Raw genomic sequence first — 23398 nt, forward strand, 5'->3', positions numbered from 1 at the left:
GGTTATTGATTACATTTCTCCATATTTCTGCTTTTTGTGACTCCTATCTTTGGCTGGAAAAAATGGCTGTGTTTTTTTGACTTGGCTATGAACTAACAATCATATGTTGTGCTTTCGCTGTAAAGCAGTTTTGAAATAGGACACGATGGGTAGATTACCAAGATGTTCATCTTTCATTTGCTGTATTGGACTTGTTAATGTGTGAAACGCCTGCGCTAGAAAGGTTAACAGGTGTGCCTTGTTAAAACGTTAATTTGTCGAATTTCTTTCCTTCTTAATGTGTTTGAGCCAATCAGTTGCGTTGTGACAAGGTGGGGGTGTTATACAGAAGATGAGGTAACTCTCCTGCAGAGGATAAGTTAGAGTTAACTGCACCTCAGATTGCTGCCCAAATAAATGGTTCAGAGTTCAAGTAACAGACACATCAACTGTTCAAGTAACAGACACATCACATCAAAAAGGAAACCAATAAAGAAGAGACTTGCTTGGGCCAAGAAACATAAGCAATGGACATTGCACACACCACCAACCGCCGTGTCTTGTGAGACGCAGAGTAGGTGAACGGATGACCCAGAAACATGGAGGTGGTGGTGTGATGGTGCTTTGCTGGTGACACTGTCAGTGATTTATTTAGAATTCAAGGCACACTTAACCAGCATGGCTACCACAGCATTCTGCAGTGATGATACACCATCTCATCTGGTTAGTGCTTAGTGGGAAAATCATTTGTTTTTCAACAGGACAATGACCCAAAACACTCCTCCAGGCTGTGAAAGAGTTATTTGACCAAGAAGGAGAGTGATGGAGTGCTGCGTCTGATGACCTGGCCTCCACAATCCCCCGACCTCAACCAAATTGAAACGGTTTGGGATGAGCTGGACTGCAGAGAGAAGGAAAAGCAGCCAACAGCATATGTGGGAACTCCTTCAAAACTGTTGGAAAAGCATTCCAGGTGAAGATGGTAGAGAGAGCGCAAAGCTGCCATCAAGGCGAAGGGTGGCTACTTTGAAGAATCTCAAATATATTTTGATTTGTTTAACACTTTTTTGGTTACTACTTGTTATTTCATAGTTTTGATGTCTTCACTATTATGCTACAATGTAGAAAAAAGTCAAAAGAAATAAACTGAACGAGTAGGTGTGTCCAAACTTGACTGGTACTAACATATTTGGAAAAAGTACCCAATTGTCATACTTAAGTAAAATACACCTTAATAGAAAATGGCACAAGTAAAAGTCACCCAGGAAAATACTACTTGAGTAGAAGTAAAAAATTATTTGTTTTGAAATATTTAAGTAACAAAAGCAAAAATAATTTTTTGCATCACAAATGGTCCTTTTGTTCGATTAATTCCGTCGATATATATCCAAGATATATATCCAAAATGTCCATTTATTTGGCGCGTTTGATCAACAAAAACACTGCTTCCAATTTACGCAACGTCGCTACAAAATATCTCAAGTTACCTGTAAACTTTGCCAAAACATTTCAAACTACTTTTGTAATACAACTTTAGGTATTTCTAAACGTATATAAATCGATCAAATTGAAGACTGGATGATCTGTGTTCAATACAGGAGCAAAAAACTGACGCTACTTTTCTGGTTACGCGCCACTATCAAAAGGTACACATGAAGTGACGTTTGTTCTGAGCTATGGTACTTCATTACACAAAGGAAAAACCTCAACCAATTTCTACAAACTGGTGACATCCAGTGGAAGCGGTAGGAACTGCAGGAAAGACAGTGACTTAAAAAAATTATAATCTGAATGGTTTGTCCTCGGGGTTTCGCCTGATAAATAAATTAATAAATAAATAAATGTTATTCTCACAGACATGATTCAAACAGTTTTAGAAACTTCAGAGTGTTTTCTATCCAATACTACTAATAATATGCATATATTAGGATCTGGGACAGAGTAGGAGGCAGTTCAGTTTGGGCACGCTATTTATCCAAAAGTGAAAATGCTGCCCCATACCCCAAACAGGTTAAGCAAACCAGACGGCATCATTTTTAATTTTTACGGATAGACAGGGGTACACTCAGACATAATTTACAAACGAAGCATATGCTTAGTGAGTCTGCCAGATCAGAGGCAGTAGTGATGACCAGGGATGTTCTCTTGATAAGAGCGTGAATTGGACAATTTCTGTGTCCTGCTAAGCATTCAAAATGTAAAGAGTACTTTTGGGTGTCGGGGAAAATGTATGGAATAAAAAGTACATTCTTTTCTTTAGGAATGTAGTGAAGTAAAAGTTGGCAAATATAAATAGTAAAGTACAGACACTTTAAAGTAATAAAGTAGTTTGAGATATTTTTACTTAAGTACTTTACCACTGTAACATAAACTATTAACTAAGCTCCGCCAAATAAATTCTTCCCAGCTTGGCTTCGCTAACTTGCTAATGTCATTAAAGTGGCTAACGCTAGCTAGCAAGATCAAGCTTCTTGATCTTGATCTAATATTTGTTTTGTGCATGCTGCAAACTGCGTTTTGAGATACTTGCACAACTTTATGAGCTGGGTTGTCTGTCCTAGTCCTTGTAGTAAATTAGCATTTACCTAGCCTTCCCTATGAGAAGTCCTTGGTACTTGTTCGCATTTTGGTAAGGGATGTTTTTTGGGATTTTATTACATTTGAAAAAACAAATAGCTCCCCGTGTTTACACTACCGGTCATACCGTATATATTCCGGGATGGCACAGGCACCGTATTAAGGTATGGAAATCTGGATACCTCCCAACCATAGTAATGGCCTATTTGTCCAATAATGCTGAAAAAAAAAAAAAAAGGGGGCAGTCTTTGTCACTGTGCAATTTCTGGATACCAGGATGTGGCTTTTTTTACACAGCTTCAGAGAATCCATTAACGATGGCCTAAGAGAACCACTATTGTTGATCTCAGATGTTGTCATCTCCTAACCTACTGCTGCTTTCTCCTTTCTCTCTCACAAGTTTTACTGTACTTGTAAGGACCAATTGATTCCCATTCAAAAGCCTATTGTCCCTAACCTTAATTCTAACTCTAAAAGCTAAGCCTAAAATATCCATTTACCTTGTGATGACCGGCAAAAAGTACTCACCTGTTAGCATTTTCCTTGCTTTATTATTTGTGAGGACTTCTAGTGCTCAGAAGTATAGTAAAACAGGGAGACAGGTTTTTAGTCAAATAAAATTGGCACAGGCTCCAGGAGAATATTCATTTGTTTACCTATTCATTGATGGAAATACCAGTCGATAGAAATACATGACTAGTCAGGTTTATTGGTCTATAGGTTCACTTGCATAATTTAGTGGAAATTTAATTGGCCCATGTACAGTATATTCGTTATTTACCACACGTGTACAGCATACAGGTAGAGCCCTGAAATGGAAATTCTGTCAAACAGCGCAAGAGCGGCTGCAGCATCTTGTGATGCTTTTAAGACAACTGGGAACGCTGAAAAATTCGATGTCAAATCTTGACGTCAGCGATCTTCAGGTCTGAAAGTCGGAGCTCTAGATAAAAGGCCTGAGTTCGAGTTGGAATTCCGAGTTAGATGACCGTTCAAAATGATTTCTCCCGGTCGGAGCTCGTTCCCTCCCCCCAGGTAACTTGAACATGGCATCAAACGGCAATGGAAGGAAGGGTTCGTCAGTATGTCACACCACTGTGCAATGAGCTGGAGGCAGTTTGGATTTTGAAAACATATACTTAATTGTTTGAAACCTTTATGTTTAATACGAGGTATGTCTTAACTTGCTTCAAAGTAGCCTATCAGATCTCTTTCGAAATGTAATCTCCGTCACATGGAACCAGTAACATGTGCAGTGCACTTTTGACAATGGCATTTTCTTGCTAATTGCATTATGGAACGAACATTTGCCATAGCTAACAGTCTTGTGCACATTGCTGCGCTCATTAACCTTTTGCGACTAGCAATCCCGTATCCGGGAGCGTAATCATAGCCTCAAATGCATTAGCATAACGCAGCGGACATAAATACCACTAGAAACTTTTCCTATTCATGAAAATCGCAAATGAAATGAATAAAATATATTCAAACACAAGCTTAGCCTTTTGTTAACAACACTGTCATCTCAGATTTTCAAAATATGCGTTACAGCCAACGCTAGACAAGCATTTGTGTAAGTTTATCATGGCATAATGCTATGCTAGGCTCTGCTGGCAGCAGGCAACATTTTCACGAAAATAAGAAAAGCAACCAAATTAAATCATTTACCTTTGAAGAACTTCGGATGCTTTCACTCAGGAGACTCCCAGTTAGATGGAAAAAAGGAACATTTGCTAAAAATATTATTTTTGTAGGCGAAAGCTCCCGTTTCTTCATCATGCTTGGCTGAGAAATCGACCGGAAAATGCTACTACTAGAAACGCCAAACTTCTTTCAAAATTAGCTACATAATATCGACAGAAACACGACAAACTTTGTTTAGGATCCATCCTCAAGGTGTTTTTAACAAATATATTAGATAATATATCCGACAAGGGAATTGGTTTCTCATAAGAAGCGATTGGAAAAATGGCTACCTCAGTATTTTACGCAAGACTTTCTGCGGGAGACACCATGTGACCACTTGCTAAATATGGCCCCTTACGACTATTCTTCAATGGAAATGCCTAAAAAAGACGTCACAATGCTGTAGACACCTTGGGGAATGCGTGGAAAACGTAAGCTCATTCGTAGCTCATTCATAGCCATATAAGGAGTCATTGGCATGAGGCGGTTTCAAAAAATGTGTCACTTCCTGATTGGATTTTTATCTGGGTTTCGCCTGTAACATCAGTTCTGTTGCACTCACAGACAATATCTTTGCAGTTTTGGAAACGTCAGAGTGTTTTCTTTCCAAAGCTGTCAATTATATGCATAGTCAAGCATCTTTTCGTGACAATATCTTGTTTAAAACGGGAACGTTTTTCAAAAAAAAAATAATAGCTCCACCTAGTCGCAAGAAGTTCATTAATAAATAGTTTCTCAGCATTTTAAGCTAAACACCTGTTGCATCAGACTCGTAAAAAAAAATCTATGTAGCCTAGGCGTACTGGTTGTATGAATTTCAGATCTACAACTGTCCCAGAGTCTGTTTGGAACAGGCTATTTCTTTCTCGACAAGATGACGAACAGAATAGGTAGCCTAAACTTTTCTACCATAGTAAATTGACATAGACTAGTGATTTATATGTTCGTTTCTTATCTTCTTAGCTGAGGAAAAGTAAAATGTGGACAGTTATTCTATCATGTTCAAAGTGCACATCTGAATTCGGTAAGAAGGACCACACGTCGTTGCATGTTGTTAATATGAATTACCATATTCTAAACGTGATTTGTCATTCTGAGCACTGTGGGTTGACGCACTAATCAGGTTTCGGACTCAATGCATATGGGGCCGTTAAATTTCTCAAATGTCCGATAAAATAAAAATTTTGCCAAATGAAAACCCTGACACACACTCATCTAAAATATAGGCGCAGATGCGGTGGCTACATATGAGGTAGAAGGATCAAACCCTTTTTCAAAGGGATGCTTCCTTCCCCGGTGCTCCCTGGCACTCGCTGCCTATCCCAAGGCTTTTGGTCCAGGCACTCCGGGCAGAATGACTCAGTGTGGAGAGCAGCAGACTGCCTTAGCTTCCCCACAGAGAAAGCCTTCAACATGGTACTATTCAGAATGGCCATGAGGCTTAGATCAGAGCACATTCTCAGGGATAAGAAATACAGCCAGGGGAAAAGAGGTTTTTATCTTGGGAGGCTGAGGTTTCACATTTAGCAGAGGAGCTGGAGATGAGAACATGGGCAGGGCTCTACACTGACTGTTTTTTTAAGTACAAGGAGCACATGTGCACCGAAGTTGAAGAATATTGGCACACAAAGAAAGTTAGGAGCACAATTCAAAATATTTAAGGTACTCAAGTTGATGGAAGTCTCTAGCTACCATTCCCTACCATTGTAAGTGATGCTGTGTGTCCCAAAAAGCAATTTAGAAATGCTGTGAAAACATTGTGCGACTAGACAAAGAAAACAGTATCCAATATAACAATGTGTCAGACTCCATACCCCAATCCCCATATCCTGCCCCCCCCCATCCCCATAATAACTAGGGTTGGCAACTTTCCTCACTAACAAATAAGGGACAAAAGGTGGCATGCCAGTGCACGGTGCCACGGCGGTGTGGGTATGGTGTTGTGAATAAACACACAGTGTATATCATATTCTTAGTCAATTGGAAAGGCAAAACATTTTTATATTCCATTTAGTCTATAGCTGTACTAAAACTATCATTATGTAAATTTATGTGAATAATCCTCAAAATAAAATTATTAAAGAAATCACAATTTGGACCTTTACCGCGAGAGAAAAAAAAAATCAAATGCAAAAGAGGATAAAAGCGGCACGAGTCTACTTTTTCCATGGATATTTTTTGCTGCTCTTGACTGATTCAAGCAGTCCTTTGTCCTTTTGCATAGCCAGAGAGAAGTCCTTACATTAGAAGTCACAGTTCACAGATATTTGATGTTCATTTTTGATCAGCTCTGTCAGAGACTCTGTGCTGCATCCGTTTCTTGAGTCTGACCATTTAAATGGTCATCAGAGAGAAAGTCCTCTCCACAAAGGCATTTGAGCCTGGCACACTGAGGACAAATGAGAGGCCGATCAGTTTCACCATTACATGTTCTGGTGAGAAATCAAACCACTTGTCAATGTATGTAATGACAGTGTCATAGACCCTCAAAGTCCCGTTGCTGCTTGGACCTTTGTGCTGACAATTGTTTGTCCATCAGCTGCTTGGTCTGGTATCCAAAAAAGCTCTTCTGTTGTCGCTGAAGAATCTTCATTTTGAAATTTTGGACTTCCTCGTAAACATCTGTGACGCAGAGCGTTGTTTCCTCTGGCTTTTTCACGAGTTGGTCAAAAACACACCCCACGTTGTGGAAAAATCACAGAAATCTCAGCAGCTTCATTTTTTTCTTCATACTCAAAAATACTCTTCAGTGCCACAGGCAAGTCTCCCCAAGGGACCTGAAGTACGAAGTAAGAGCTGGCCTGCTATGCAGGAGACGATCGACAGTTGGATGAAGAGAGCGCCATTGTGTGCAAAGATGTCGCAGAATTTCAATGTCAACAAAGGCAAAAAAATGCAAGCAGTTCCTCTCTTCGGGAAGCAGATACTGAGAAGTGGCTGTAGAGCTTTAAAACAATTGTCTCAATATCCACTGACAGCTCATTTCAGGCGTGCTTGCAGGCATTATGAGCTATGCGAGCTGGACAATTAGCTTTCAGAATGCGATTGTTGGCATTGCTCAATAACTGGTAAACGGAGAGGTGTTTTCCAAAGTTGACATTGGTATTATCTGCTGCATAGGCTGTGATGTGTCTAATATCCAGTTCATGCTTTTCCAGACAGTTCATCAGAGCTTGATGAGTGCCATTTGCAGTTTCATCATGGTCTTCATAAAAAGTCAAGTAACTTGCGCTGCACTCCATCACATACAGAGAAATCTCACGCACACTGTAAACATTTTTCTATTTCTCTTGTTTGAGGCATCACTGGCAACTGATAAATACACTGGCTCACCTTCGGTCGGGGACAGATCATCCAAAATATCCAGCACAGTATTTGGTCCTAAAACATTCATTGGGAATCATCTCAGCTTTCGTTCTTCCCAACATTTGAGTCATGAAACAAGGCACCTTTGAGCTTAACAAGACAGTCGGTGCTGTTGTAGCTGAGTCCATGTTTAACTGTATGTTACACAAGGCTTTATTTGCCGCGATTGTCATTTTCTGAAGGAAAGTTGTCACGATGAATGCACCGATATTGCTTGCACCTTTAACTAGCGTGGCCTTCTTGTGCATTTCTGTGGATGCATGCTGAGTTAAGTCATTCTCCTATCAATGGCCAATTGAGAATTCCCGATGGCATAAAGTACAGAAAGCTTTTGCCGAGTCACCACTGACGGGCTTAACCCACATCATTTTTTTGCATCCCATTGTTTGCTGTGATTGGATGAATATACGAGACAAGAGAGGTCCCGTATGGGACAAACCAATTTAGCCCAATATCAGGGACAGCCCAGCTAATACGGGACATTTGGCAACCCTAATAATAACTGCCATGGCGCCACAACTCAGCCTAAACAAAAGAACTCTGCACATATTTTAGATGATAGTGTTTAAATTTGCTTTTTGTTTTTAATAAGTCATGAAGTGTTGGTTTCGATATGTTTGGTTGTTTTTATCCATAGAGCTGAAAAATGTATGGCAAGTCTGCTTGTTTGGTTTGGCTAGCTAGATAGCTAGCTGATGTTAGCATTTAAAAAGATGCACCGGCTCCTTGATCAATGACACCTGAAAGCATTGTGGAAATGGCAAAGAGCTTGTAGTGAGGATGACTAATGCTACGGACTGATCTGTGCTACACATTAGTTGTGGAGGACTACTAAGTCCAGGCTACAAAGAGGTTGAGCTGAGGATGACATCAGGGCCAGCAAGGGAACTCTATCACCTGGCATCACAGGCAGGCTAGAGAGGATGAGGACATCAGGGCAAGCAAACCAACTGCATCACTATCATCAAATCATCTATCTCCACTGGGTTCTCAAAAGCACCAGTCTCATTGTGAAGAAACTGTCCAAAGCTGGCTTCATCACCATCAATTTCATTGTTTTGTTAATCTACCCAATTGTCATGTCTAGTTTGATTTGTGTCTTTATCAGTAGGCCTATACTGCAATTCAGCTTTTAACTGTGAATGTGTAGCCTGTAAGATTAAATGAACACATGAAACAATAAAGCCTTCATTTAACTGTCTCTCCTGCTTTCCGCCATCCTCCCACAGTTCTCTGTTCGTTCGTGTTCCATCCTTCCATCTGTGTGGGCCTTGATGACATCAGCCCGGATGGACAGTGGGTTTAGAGTTACTCATCTCCAGTTCTGGCCCAGGCATATGCTCTTTAAAATGAGGATTAGGGAGGAATGAGTAAGCCTTCGCTTTTTTACCTCCATTTTCCTCCTGACTATTTACAAGGTAGCGGAAAGAGAATTAACACCAGGGATTTAAGGAACAGCAGAGTGCTGGATTAGCTACCTAGTATTGACACTAGAACCAGAAAGCAACAGAGGGAGAGCGGGAAGTAGAGAGTGAAAGACGGTAGAGGATTTGCAAACGCATAGATGCTGTTTTGGGGGTTGACATGAATAATGTAATGCAATGAAACGCTTCCCCTGCACACAGGTGTCTCACCCACGGAAATTACTTCATCCATTGATCTCCTGCTCTGCTTAAAACCTCCCGCTCCACAGAATTAATTACGTCTGGTGGCTTGGAGGGTTTGATGGCTGATTCACAGCATCTCTCCCTCCATCTCCCCCTCTCATTACGCCAGGGTCTTCACAGTGCAGCCATCGTCGCTGGTTACTGATTGTGTTTACTTTGAGAATCAGTCATTTGCTTGGGAAAATCACACCTGTGCTCTGCTCATTTGGAATTGTTTCTCCTCTTTAAGAGGAATAGATGAATGCCAAGCAGGTGGAAGAAGTGTGTGCTAAATACCAAGAGGCCACTGCAGGATAGATCATGTCCATTGTTCAAGGTTATCAAGTCCACTTCAGTGTCTCAAACAAGGTAAAGAGAACATAATGGGTTTATAAATCAGCACAGAATTGAACAAAAACCCTCAACCGAAGTTGATAGCTAAAATGTCCCATCTCTGTAGTCAGTGAAAGCAGTCCCTCCTGGTGAAACCCATTGGCATAGGCCTAAGAGGCAAGTCTGTGCATTTGTTTGCTCTGTATCAAAACTGCTCTCAGAGAGAAGGGCTCTCCTGGGAACAATAGCCTCATGGTATCGATCAAGTGATGCACACAAGTCTAGCTTTACTTCACCTTTAAGTGGAGGTCTGACAGACAGTGAATAAAATACATGCTGAGTACAATTGTTCAGTCTTCCTCCTCCACCTTCTTCTCCTCCTTTGCCTTGTGTTCATATAAGCAGCTGCTGGCCATAGACTTCCCATGACCCATTTGGCATGCCTGAAGCGAGCGGTGGTGTAACGGACGACAGCACTCCAAGCTCGGCATTCAGGGGGTGTGTAATGACATACTTTCCCTGGCTGCTCAGCCATTGTTCCAGCTAGTCACCTGAGCCCCTGGCTGTATGGCCTCATCACAGCATCATGACCTATATCCCTGTGTGACTAATGCCTTTTAACAGCGTTCCTCAGCGCTACAATCCTGGGGACCAACAGGGCTGTACAATTACTCTAGCCCAGAAGTAGTAACACTCATGATTCAATTATCAATCATCAAGCTTGAGGCTAGATGAATATGGTGTGGGCTGCTACAAAATGGTGCTCTACACAGTAAGACCAGTCAACTGAAAAACAAAATGGGAAATTGTGGGTTTTAGATCAGGTGCTGAATCACAAACCTCTGCTGGAACCCCAATTTCATTTACTCATCAGCATGTACTAATTACCACACCAGTTGCCAACAACCGCTGGGGTCAATTCCACTTCAATCTCTAAGGTCCTGAATTAAAGGCCATAGAGATTGGATACGGTTTCTAATTCACTGGGCCTCTCAGTTTGAACTCATTTCCTGAATTGACAAGAGTAGATTGCAGCTCCGGTCAGTTGGCTAGCAAGTGATGCCACTCGGCTTAAGTGCTGTCCCTGCCAGCCATTGTGTTTTAGAGAGCATTGTGTTACAGTCAGACACACAAACAAGTCTCCCTCTCAAAGAAGCTCGTCATCACCATTAACGAGCGGGAGCAGCTTGGAGCAGACAAACGGAGGCAAAGTGAGACACTCCAACAGGCGATGACGAGTCAAAACACACTGCTCTGCTCAGGCAGGTGCTGGCACCATGGCTGGCTGACACTGTCGTCCCTGAGTAATGTGCAGGATGCTGGGAGAGCCTTCTGCATTGGTCTCTCCCCTCCCCTAGGGGGTCTGGGCTGATCAGCGCTTTGTGACAGAGCACTAAGTCCATGATGAATCCAGCTTCGGACTGTTTTAGTCATGGGCCCTGCAGTTCACTTACAGCTGAGTCTGACTGCTGCAGCATGGAAACTGTGTGTGTGTGTGTTACTGAATTGATTGGCTTTTCAGCAATGTGCTCTGTATTGATGGATTCTTGTGTTTCAGATGTGTCTTTCTCTAGAAATGTATATAGCCATCATGTTTATCTTGATGGCCTTCTATTAGTCTAGTCATACACGGAGTGTATAAAACCTTAGGAACACTTGCTCTTTCCATGACAGACTGGGTGAATAGCAAAGCTATGATCCCTTGATGTTGCCTGCTAAATCTACTTCAGCCAGAGTAGATGAAGGGGAGGAGACTGGTTAAAGAAGGATTTTGAAGCCTTAAGAAATGGATTGTGTATGTGTGCCATTCAGAGGGTGAATGGACAAGAAAAGCTGTAAGTGCCTTTGAACGGGGTATGGTAGTATGTGCCAGGCGCACCGGTTTGGGCCAAGAACTGCAATGCTGCTGGGTTTTTCCACACTCAACAGTTTCCAACAGTTACCAAAAATAGTCCACCACCCAAAGGACATCAAATTGTAGAGTCCACGCCCTAACAAATTGAGGCTGGGGGTTGTAACTCAATATTATTAAGGTGTTCCTCATGTTTTGTACTCTATTTCAACCACATTTCTCTATGGTTGTCTTTCAATAACCATGTAGCATAGATCTCCCAGTCACATTAGTCTTGTGTCTCTGGGGTTTTGTTTGTGTTGCACCTTCTCAGACCAGTCTGCCATTCTCTACCCCTCATCTTACACACACACACAAAACCATTTACAGCTTGAGTACATTCTGGGATCGTCAGAAAGACAAAAAACATCTACAGCACATGCATGAAAATCCCAGATCTAGGGCCATTAAGTTGTCTAGCCATTTCATGGATGGCAGAAACTGGTAGGTGGGTGGGGGAGGAGAAGAGACACAGAGCTCATGTTTGGCTCCAGAGCCTGAGTAGCCCTGAGAGGAGATCCTCTTTATGGGTCATAAGTGAAAGCAGATGCCCAGCTGTTCCCACACATAATACATTATTCATGAACAGCCAGCAAAGCTGACCCGGGTAGTGTATTCACAGAGAGAAATCCCTGCGACATGACAGTCTTTCACCATGGATTCAACCCAGTGAATGAGTTCCCCTAGCGCAACAAGCAGTAATGCCAGCTTTCCAACAGTCTAAAGCCTGTCGCATGCTTCTCAGATTAAATAGTGTATGACAACCTTGTGACTGTTTGTTGGTGTTCTGCAGGTTCTTTTGTTTTGGGAGGGGGGAGATAAAAAAAAAACAGCATGTTAATAAAAGAGAATGAGAAAACCAAAGCCTCCCCATTGCTCTGCATGGTGTTCTTGGTTACACTGATTTGGTTACCCCCCCCACTGAAGAAGCAGCATATATTGGTAGTAGGCCTAATCATGTATGAGATGACAGTACCCATGGTGACCTGGAGGTGTTCAGCTATATTCTGAGAGCCAGTGGATCAGGAACCCATTTTAGAAGTGCAGTCACACACACATGCTTCCTTCTCAGTGTGAAGCGCTGCCTGTCACTGGTTTCACCAGATCTGCAATCCAATAAGTTTTGTTCCATAAGCTCCCCCGCACCGAGATGGGCGAGGTGTGTGCGCACGTGTATATGTGAGTGTATTATTAGTCACGGTTCAGTGCAATGCTCACACACACACACAGAGAGAGAGCTGCAGATGAATCTAGTCATGCTGTTTGTGTCTTTTTTTAAATTTATGAATTGATCCCAACCCTGCTAAGGCTGGCTCTGGCATGATGACACTGGTTGGGCAAATTGTTCCTTCAAGGCACCAGGTCAATCTCTTACCGACTTGGCAGACAGAGATATTTAAGAAATATACAGTACCAGTCAAAAATTTGGACACACATATTCATTAAAGGGTTTTTCTTCATTTTTACTATTTTCTACATTGTAGAATAATAGTGAAGATGTCAAAACTATGAAAGTACAGATATGGAATCATATAGTAAGCAACAACAAAAAAAATCCAACAAATCTAAATATATTTTATATTTGAGGTTCTTCAAAATAGCCACCCTTTGCATACTAGGAATTCTCCAAACAAGCTTCATCTGTAATACTTCTCCAACAGTCTTGAAGGAATACCAACATATGCTGAGCACTTGCTGGCTGCTTCTCCCTCACTCTGCGGTCCGACTAATCCCAAACCATCTCAATTGGGTTGAAGTCATGTGATTGTGGAGGCCAAGTCATCTGATGCAGCACTCCATCACTCTCCTTCTTGGTCAAATAGCCCTTATACAGCCTGGAGGTGTGTTGGGTCATTGTCCTGTTGAAAAACAAATGATCGTCCCACTAAGCGCAAAGCAGATGTGATGGCATATCGCTGCAGAATGTTGTGGTAGCCGTGCTGGTTAAGTGTGCCTTGAATACTAAATAAATCACTAACGGTGTCACCAGAAAAGCACCCCCACACCTCCTCCAGGCTTCGGGGGGGGGGGGGGGGGGCACACATGCAGAGATCATCCATTCACCTACTCTGCTTCTCACAAAGACACGGCGGTTGAAAACAGAAATCTCAAATTTGGACTCATCAGACCAAAGGACAGATTTCCACCGGTCCAATGTCCATTGGTTGTGTTTCTTGGCCCAAGCAAGTCTATTCTTATTGGTGTCTTTTAGTAGTGGTTTCTTTGCAGCAATTCGACCATGACGGCCGGATTCACGCAGTCTCCTCTGAACAATTGATGTTGAGATATGTCTGTTACGTGAACTCTGTGAAGCATTTATTTGGGCTGCAATTTCTCAGGCTGGTAACTAACTTATCCTCTGCAGCAGAGGTAACTCTGGGTCGTCCTTTCCTGTGGCGGTCCTCATGAGAGCCAGTTTCATGATAGCGCTTGATGGTTTTTGCGACTGCACTTGAATAAACTTTCAAAGTTCTTTACATTTTCCAGATTGACTGAGCTTCATGTGTTAAAGGAATGATGGAATGTCATTTCTCTTGCTTATTTGAATGGATCTTGCCATAATATAGACTTGGTATTTTACCAAATAGGGCAGTCTTCTTTGTACCACCCTTACCTTGTCATAACAACTGATTGGCTCAAACGCATTAAGGAAAGAAGTTCCACAAATTAAACTTTTAACAAGGCACACCTGTTAATTAAAATGCATTCCAGGTGACTACCTTATGAAGCTGGTTGAGAGAATGCCAAGAGTGTGCAAAGCTGTCAAGGTAAAGGGTAGCTATTTAAAGAATCTCAAATATATTTTTACTTGTTCAACACTTTTTTGTTTACTACATGATTCCATGTGTGTTATTCACTAGTTTTGATGTCTTCACTATTATTCTACAAGGTAGAAAATAGCACAAATAAAAAAATCCCGGAATGAGTAGGTGTTCAAACTTTTGACTGGTACTCTGTGTGTGTGCGTGTGTGTGAGATATGAGGTTGACCGAATATGATTTGTCAACGCCGATACCTATTGGAGGACCAAAATTAAGCCGATACCGATTCAAATCAGCCTGTTTTTTATTTTACTTGTAATAATGACAATTACAACAATAATGAATAATGAAACACTTTTAGTTTAACTTAATACATCAATAAAATCAATTTAGCCTCAAATAAATCATCAAACATGTGCAATTTGGTTTAAATAATGCAAAAACAAAATGTTGGAGAAGAAAGTAAAAGTGCAATGTGACATGTAAAAAAGCTAACGTTTAAGTTCCTTGCTCAGGACATGAGAACATATGAAAGCTGGTGGTTCCTTTTAACATGAGTCGTCAATATTCCCAGGTAAGAAGTTTTAGGTTGTAGTTATTATAGGACTATTTCTCCCGATACCATTTGTATTTCATATACCATTGAGTATTGGACGTTCTTTTAGGCACTTTAGTATTGCCAGCGTAACAGTATAGCTTCCGTTCCTCTCCTCCCCCCTACTTGGGCTCGAACCAGGAAAATAAATAAATATAAATAAATAAATTCGACAACAGCTACCCTAGAAGCATCGTTACCCATCGCTCCACAAAAGCCGCGGCCCTTGCAGAGCAAGGAGAACAACTACTTTAAGGTCTCAGAGCGAGCGACGTCACCGATTGAAACGCTATTAGCGTGCACCCCGCTAACTAGCTCGGGAGTGGATAGGCTTGAAGTCATAAACAGCTCAATGCTTGAAGCACAGCGAAGAGCTAATGGAAAACGCACAAAAGTGCTGTTTGAATGAATGCTTAAGAGCCTGCTGCTGCCTACCACCGCTCAGTCAGACTGCTCTATCAAATAATATATTTAATTAACATAATAAACACAAAGAAATATGAGGCTAGGTCTTTAATATGGTCAAATCCGGAAACTATCATATCGAAAACAAAACGTTTATTCTTTAAGTGAAATACGGAACCGTTCCATACTTTATCTAACGGGTGGCATCCATAAGTCTAAATATTCCTGTTCCATTGCACAACCTTCAATGTCATGTCATCATTACATAAAATTCTGGCAAATGAATAACCTGACTTTGCGTGCAATGAACACAAGAGAAGTGACACAATTTCCCCAGTTTAATATTGCCTGCTAACCTGGATTTCTTTTAACTAAATATGCAGGTTTAATAAAATATACTTGTGTATTGATTTTAAGAAAGGCATTGATGTTTATCAAGGTAGGTACATTTGTGCAACGATTATGCTTTTTTCGCAAATGCGCTTTTGTTAGGAATAAATAGTCTTCACACAGTTCGCAACGAGCCAGGCTGCCCAAACTGCTGCATATACCCTGACTCTGTTGCACAGAACGCAAGGGAAGTGACAATTTCAAGTTAAAATAAATGTGTGAAAGCAGGCAATATTAACTAAATTTGCACGTTTAAAAATATATAGTTGTCTATTGATTTTAAGAAAGGCGTTGATGTTTATGGTTTGGTACAAATTGGTGCAACGACAGGGCTATTTTCGAGAATGCGCTTGTTAAATCACCCGTTTGGCGAAGTAGGCTATGATTCAATGATAAATTAACAGGCACCGCATCGATTATATGCAACGCAGGACAAGCTAGATAAACTAGTAATATTGTCAACCATGTGTAGTTAACTAGTGATTATGTTAAGATTTTGTTTTTTCCAAGATATGTTTAATGCTAGCTAGCACCTTACCTTGGCTTCTTGCTGCACTCGCATAACAGGTAGTCAGTCTGACACGCAGTCTCCTCGTGGAGTGCAATGTAATCGGCCATGATCGGAGTCCAAAAATGCAGATTATCGATTGTTATGAAAACTTGAAAATCGGCCCTAATTTAAATAATAATAACACACGCGATTAATTGTGCTCTTTCATGAACAATAACAGTGATGCCTATGAATACGTGTGTCCTTTCCCAAAATCTGTTTGGTGAACACTGGCTGAACCCGTCAGATAACTTGATGTGTTGATAGGATTCAAAACAAACTGACCGAAAATAGGTAACAAATATCTAAACAACTTCAGATCTGTCAATAATTCCTAATGGATTTCTCAACTCACCCTCAAGCTTAACATTCAACTCAACCATAGGCATAAATAAATAATGAACACAGTACACAAAATTCTAGTCATGTTTACGAGAGTATACTGAACTCACTTCAAGCTGGGAGTTAAAAGCATGTGAGCCAATCCTTTACAATTTAATGTCACTGCCAAGAAATCACAACACCTTCGGAAACAATGGGCCGATCCAACAGAGGACAGTACAGGGAGAGTGCCAAACCAGACGTGGAGCTAAACATGCACTTAAAACCAACTTCCATATCTGAAACATATACAGGAACAAAAGAAGAAAACCCATGGCACAAAGTAATAATCTGGACTCTAGTTATTCTCCTAGAACATATTTCCTGAGGGGATTTTTTTAATCCTCCTTGTACTCATTCAGGGCCTGTTTGAACACTGTCCTCACTAACACACGATGACGATGTTTTGCTAATGGCTGAGTCAGCTGTTTAAAAGAAAATGCAAAGCCGAATATATTTCCATAAGCTGTGAGCGACAAAAACACAGCCAAGAAAAAACAACTAAAACAAACTAATGAATGGTTCTGGGAGGTTAAACGCAGAATGCTCGTTCAACATTCTTCATGTAGAACATGAACACACTATATCCCACCCCCTCAAACCCCACCTGTTAAGCCAATTTCAGTTGGCAGTGATGCCATTGTCTGAGGCTGCCACCAACACCATTACCTTCTTTCAATGAAAACTAAACCCATCTACAGTAAGCGACTGAAACATAGCAAAACCCTCTTTACTTCAGCAATACAGTAGTGATTACAGCAGTGTTGTTCACACTTGCTATGTAGCCTACCACTTTTTTCTGATCCCAGCCTCATCTCTCCCCAGGTATCAAACAGCAATAAATATGTTATTTTGGGCAGGCCACGTCAACGTAAGCTATAGCAAGTTAAATGACAAACAGAAAAATAAAAACACGCCTCAGAGGTGGTGGTGACAGAGGTCACTGCAGAGCGAGCAGTAGAGAAAAAGCTTTTAACACTTACTGCTCTCTACATCTAAAGACTGCTTCACAAATGCCCACAATACACCTCTCGGGACAACTCCACCTTACCCACCTCTCACAGGCAAGCAAACAGCAGCCTACAGTAAACAGGGGCCCTGATTTGTGTGATAAATAATTTACAGGTAAATCTAAACATTACAGTAGGTTAAAAATTAAGGGGGAAAACAAGGGGCACGCTAGTTACTAAAATACTATAGTGCTAGTAGTGCCCTACTTTCATTCTTTGTGAAGCACTTGTCAACTCCAGCAGTTGTCACCGCAGAAAGTGTGTGTGTTCATTCACCAGTTCAATGAGTTGAACACAGTCAGTAGAGACAAATGTCAGTCAAATGGTGATTACAACCTCTTTTTGCAATGTTCTCCAATTTGCCAGGTTTGTCTCCCAATCAGGAACACATCAGAAGCACCTCAAGTTCAGTCTTACACAACCTGTACACAAAGTAATTAACCAAAAGCTAGGTGTGAGAATCTTGTGTGAAAGCCTTGCAGGCCTTAATGCCCAAAGAAGTTCTTTTTCAAATCCGTTTTGGAATACTGGCTGTCCAAACAGCAAGTTACAAGTGACCACATCAGATGTATTGTGTTCAGACAGCAGTAATTTCATGACATGGCAATGCTAGTTGTCATAGTAAAGACGGATGTTTAAGCAGTGTAGGCTGATTAGTTTGCGACATAACTTCTGAGTGCACCACCAAAGTGACGGTGCATGACATGGACATGTCCCAGTTGCTTTGAATGTTCAAAATCATAGTGTAAGAACTCTTAAAGCCTCAATAGGATGATAAAACTTTTAAAACAAGTCCTTTATGTCTAGCTACAGCAGTCAACTAGTTAGATAGCCATTTAGCATTCCAGCACATTCACTCATCTTTTTGTAAACAATTAACAAGCTTCAAATCAAACTTTATTTGCCACATGCGCCAAATACATGTGCAGACCTTACAGTGAAATGCTTACTTACAAGCCTTTAACTATTATTGAACTGCACTGTTGATTAACAAAATATTTACCAAATAAACTAAGTAAAAAATAATAAAAAGTAACAGAAAAAAATAAAGGTACAGAGAAAAAAATAATAACGAGTAAATGTGCAAGGGTACAGGTTAGTCGAGGTAATGTGTACATGTAGGTAGGGGTGAAGGGACTATGCATAGATAATAAACAGAGAGTAGCAGCAGTGGAAAAAACAAATGGGTGACAATGTAAATAATCCAGTGGCCGTTGGTTAATTGTTCAGCAGTCTTATGGCTTGGGGGTAGAAGCTGTAAAGGAGCCTTTTGGTTCTAGACTTGGCATTCTGGTACCGCTTTCCGTGCAGTAGAAGGGAAAAGTCTATAACTTGGGTGACTGGAGTCTGACAATTTTATGGGCTTTCCTCTGACACTGCCTATTATATAGGTCCTGGATGGCAGGAAGCTTGGCCCCAGTGATGTACTGGGCCAAACGAACTACCCTCTGTAGTGCCTTACGGTCAGATGCCGAGCAGTTGCCATACCAGGCTGTGATGCTCCCGATGGTGCAGCTCTAGAACCTTTTGAGGATCTGGGGACCCATGCCAAATCTTTTTGGTCTCCTGGGGGAGAAAGGTGCTCTCATGCATTCTTCACGACTGTCTTGGACCATGATACTTCGTTGGTGATGTGGACACCAAGGAACTTCAAACTCTCGACCCGCTCCACTACAGCCCCGTCAATGTTAATGGAGGCCTGTTCGGCCCGCCTTTTCCTGTAGTCCACGATCAGATCCTTTGTCTTGCTCACATTGAGGGAGAGGTTGCTGTCATGGCACCACACGGCCAGGTCTCTGACCTCCTCCCTATAGGCTGTCTCATCGTTGTCGGTGATCAGGCCTGCCACTGTTGTGTCGTCAGGAAACTTAATGGTGTTGGAGTCATGTTTGGCCACGCAGTCGTGGGTGAACAGGGAGTACAGGAGGGGACTAAGCACAGCCCTGAGGGGCCCCAGTGTTGAGGATCAGCGTAGCAGACGCGTTGTTGCCTACCCTTACCACCTGGGGGTGGCCCGTCAGGAAGCCCAGGATCCAGTTGCAGAGGGAGGTGTTTAATCACAGGGTCCTTAGCGATGAGCTTTGTGGGCACTATGGTGTTGAACTCTGAGTTGCAGTCAATGAACAGCATTCTCACATAGGTGTTCCTTTTGTCCAGGTGGGAATGGGTAGTGTACAGTAGAGTGCCACTGAGATTGCGTCATCTGTGGATCTGTTGGGGCGGTATGCGAATTGGAGAGGGTCTAGGGTATCTGGGAGGATGCTGTTGTGATCCATGACCAGCCTTTCAAAGCACTTCATGGCTACCAACGTGAGTGCTACGGGACAGTAGTCATTTAGGCAGCTACCACATGTTCTTGTCAAATTCAGAGTAGCTAGCAAGCAATGAGATATGCCAAATAATCTAAAAACTACTTGGTCAAATAAATCTAATTTGACCTTTCAGACAAGTTGCATGGACAGTAATCAGATTTGTATCGGATTTCAAACCACCTTCATAGATGGTTTGAAATGTGCATTGAAACTTCTGATTCCATGTGCTTTTTGACTGTTCAGACGGCATGAAAAATAACATATTTGAATACGCAAAAAAATATGATTGCAGTCGCTTTAAACTGCCTGTGCGAACAAGGTTGAGAGTAACCCAGATGCATAAAGGCTACAGGAGTTCTTATTGTGTTGGTTTCAGTGGCCATCCCTCACCTCTAGGTATGAAATGCAGAAGACACATTTCAGTTGAATACATTCAGTTGTTCAACTCACTAGGTATCTCCCTTTCCTTTCCCACCTGGCTTTTTAGAGTCATGTGACTGTACTCTGGTAGTTCTTGAATAAGATCTGTGGACAAACAATTTGCTGGAGATACGGACCAGACAGACAGTGTTATTTTATGTAAATGCTACTGATGTCCCAATAAGTGGTTGAGTTCTACATAGATGATTTCTCTGCTCCTCTTTCTTCAAAGCCGTCATAGGGCGGCGCACAATTGGCCCAGCATCGTCCGGGTTTGGCCATCATTGCAAATAAGAATTTGTTCTTAACTGATGTGCCTCGTTAAATAAAGGTTACATTTAAAAAATGTGTTTAAATAAAACCAGTGTCTAATAAATGTAGCCTAGTTGGAGTTGCTTTAGAGATTGCACTTTTGTAATGCATTTTAATTCACACTGACATGTGTAAAGTTTAGGGAGCAACAGGTGAGCAGCCCTCAGCATCTCTTACCTGTGTCTGTGTTCATCATGGTCCCCCTGTCCATGTATGACCACCTGTCCACCAGGATGCTTAGCTCCCTTGGGCGCCTCAATGTGCGGAATCAGCACGTCCTCCAAGCCCAGGTCGAAGCGCTTGTGTTTTGAGTTGTCCGGGAGGAAGAAGAAAGCTCCAAAGCATAAAGTGATGAAGGCACTGAGGATGAGGAGCAGGATAAACTTCTCCGAGAGCCTCAGGGTGGCCCTGTGGTGTGGGAAAGAGGCAGCGCCGGGTGACAGGGTGGGTATCCTGCGGCCCGACAGTGGCAGTAGAGCTGGTGTGGTCATGTTGGATTGTGGAAATTAACTCAGGGTGGACAAATGTCACAGCTGTATTATCTGCTGCTGTATTATCTCATTGTGGCGGCAAGTACGTGTCCAGAAATCAAGTGTCGTGGTCTCTCAGTGAAGTGACTGGTCACCAGTAAATGTATGGGTTTTATTCTGAAATTGAAGGAGAGAGTAATGAGGAAATAGCAGGTAGCTACATTACTCCGATATTATCGTATGGTTGATTAGCCTGAAAACTGCCTGTCTTACAGTCAGACAAATAGCATAAAAAGGTCACATTCAAAATACACTGGAGGCGTTTAAAAGTCATTACATTTACGAAAACATAAGCACATGCTTCTGACTAGGGTGAAATGTACTATATTTATGAAGCACACAATCTTAGTTTGTCCATAAGGACATGTCATACAGAACGCACAGTGCATTGAAAGCACTTTCCAAGGAGTGTCGGCAAATAAATGTGTCAAACCGGTTTGAAAAGGGAAAGATATTTCTAGGTATGCAGGCTAGCAGATGTTACATAAAATAGCGCTACGTAGATAGCAGAAACACCTGCGTGAGCGCGTGATACCATCACACACTACGCCAACAATGCACATCACCACCACCCTTCAGTGATACCTAGTGTACTAAACTCCACTTCTTCACAGTGGAGTTTAGTCAGTTATCATATAACAAATGTAGTGCGAGACGACACATTTTTTTTAAATAATGTTACTGTAATATACTTCCAAGTAACACTTAAGAATATTTAGTTAATCAGCTTGGAGAAACCAATCTTACCGTGCAAATCCTTTTGTCATTCTGATCCATGTTGTTTGGTTGAGATCCGAACGCTAACGTTCTGAACTGGATAACAAAAAAACGAATCAAACCCAACGACACAAAACTATTAATACAGTTAAGCAATTGTTTAATACCTAACTAACTAAATGTTGTAAACTAATTGAGCAGGATACATAGCTTTCAAACAGTGAAAAATTAACATCGAGTGATTGTCGCATAATCGACAAGAATGAAGCCTTAAATAGCTAAATTACCGAAAAATTCCCCCATTACCATTTCATAAACAAATGCGCAGGTAAAATGTTATGCTGCCGTTAAATTCAACACGTACTGCTAGCTAGTTGAATACTCCCAATATATTTTCTCAGCTTCCTCACACGGCCCTACGTCTGATGTCGGCGTCTACACAGAATACCAAGTTCATCCGCTGAATTGACAGGCTTGGCTAGCACAGCTAGATGGCTAGCTAGCTAAATTGCTAAAGGAGAAACTGACTATCTACCATTAGCTGATTAAACAAATACATGTGCACCCGCAATATTGTATTGTAATATTAGCAACTTTTTTCGGATATGTTGAGGTTTGTAAAACGACTTGGCCAAAAGACTGCGCCTTTTTCTGTAAAGGCATCTACCTAGCTAGCTAGCTACCGGAGGCGGTCCGTTACGATTGTTTCGCTGCTGCTGCTGCATCACCTCAATAATGCCTTTGAGGAAATCGGTGACAGAAAGGCATCCTAGTCCACAGTTTCCAAATAGCCGCTTTCAGAAATGCGCTCATGTCTTCAGCTAGCTAGTTATGATTGCCTTTAAGAGTTTTGCTTTCCACTTTGCTTCTTTCGTTGTGGATAACTAGCCCTGTCTATGTTCAGGCATGTTGATACTGCTGCAAAGACCGAAAACTCCTCCCCTCATTCTCCAGCCTGGTAAATTTAGGGAGCGTCTATCAATTTCGAAAGGCTATTTGCAACGTGTTTATCTGTGTAAATTAGCAGTGTTCTGGCTGCGTTTAGACAGGCAGCCCAATTCTGATATTTTTTCACTAATAGGTGTTTTGATAATCAGATCAGATGTGATTGGTCAAAAGAAAGCATTTCACAGGGATGCTGGCCAAGGTTGACTTCAATGCTTCACAAAGTTGTGTCAAATTGGCTGGATGTCCTTTGGATGGTGGATCATTATTGAGACACACGGAAACTGTTGAGCGTGAAAAAAACAGCAGCGTTGCACTTCTTGACACAAACCTGGAACTTACATATTTTGTCTTGACCATTCACCCCCTAAATGGCACAAACACACAATCCATGTTTTTATAATATTTTTATTTCACCTTTATTTCACCAGGTAGGCAAGTTGAGAACAAGTTCTCATTTACAACTGCGACCTGGCCAAGATAAAGCAAAGCAGTGCGACACAGAGTTACACATGGAATTAACAAGCGTACAGTCAATAACACAATAGAAAAAAAAATTAAGTCTATATACAGGGTGTGCAAATGGTGTGA

The 23398-nt window shown here is 41.6% G+C and overlaps 1 protein-coding gene across 3 annotated transcripts in view; it reads right to left on the reverse strand.

Moving 5' to 3' along the window:
* Positions 1–22799, reverse strand: part of LOC115112303 (mannosyl-oligosaccharide 1,2-alpha-mannosidase IB) — a 116397-nt gene extending 93598 nt beyond the window's left edge. The window contains exons 1-3 of one of the 3 annotated variants that reach the window (XM_029639300.2): positions 22591–22799; positions 21893–21958; positions 20793–21262 (exon numbers count right to left, since the gene is read on the reverse strand). In XM_029639300.2, the coding sequence (XP_029495160.2) occupies positions 20793–21106 (314 nt within the window). In that variant the 5' untranslated portion in view covers positions 21107–21262; positions 21893–21958; positions 22591–22799. Of the gene's footprint in view, positions 1–20792; positions 21263–21892; positions 21959–22168; positions 22528–22590 lie in introns of those variants that run through there. The other 2 variants (XM_029639290.2, XM_029639280.2) reach the window with 2 other exon arrangements.
* Positions 22800–23398: the final 599 nt, after the last annotated feature.

This window comes from Oncorhynchus nerka, linkage group LG3 (assembly GCF_034236695.1).
Source record: "Oncorhynchus nerka isolate Pitt River linkage group LG3, Oner_Uvic_2.0, whole genome shotgun sequence".
In the NCBI taxonomy this organism is placed as follows: domain Eukaryota; kingdom Metazoa; phylum Chordata; class Actinopteri; order Salmoniformes; family Salmonidae; genus Oncorhynchus; species Oncorhynchus nerka.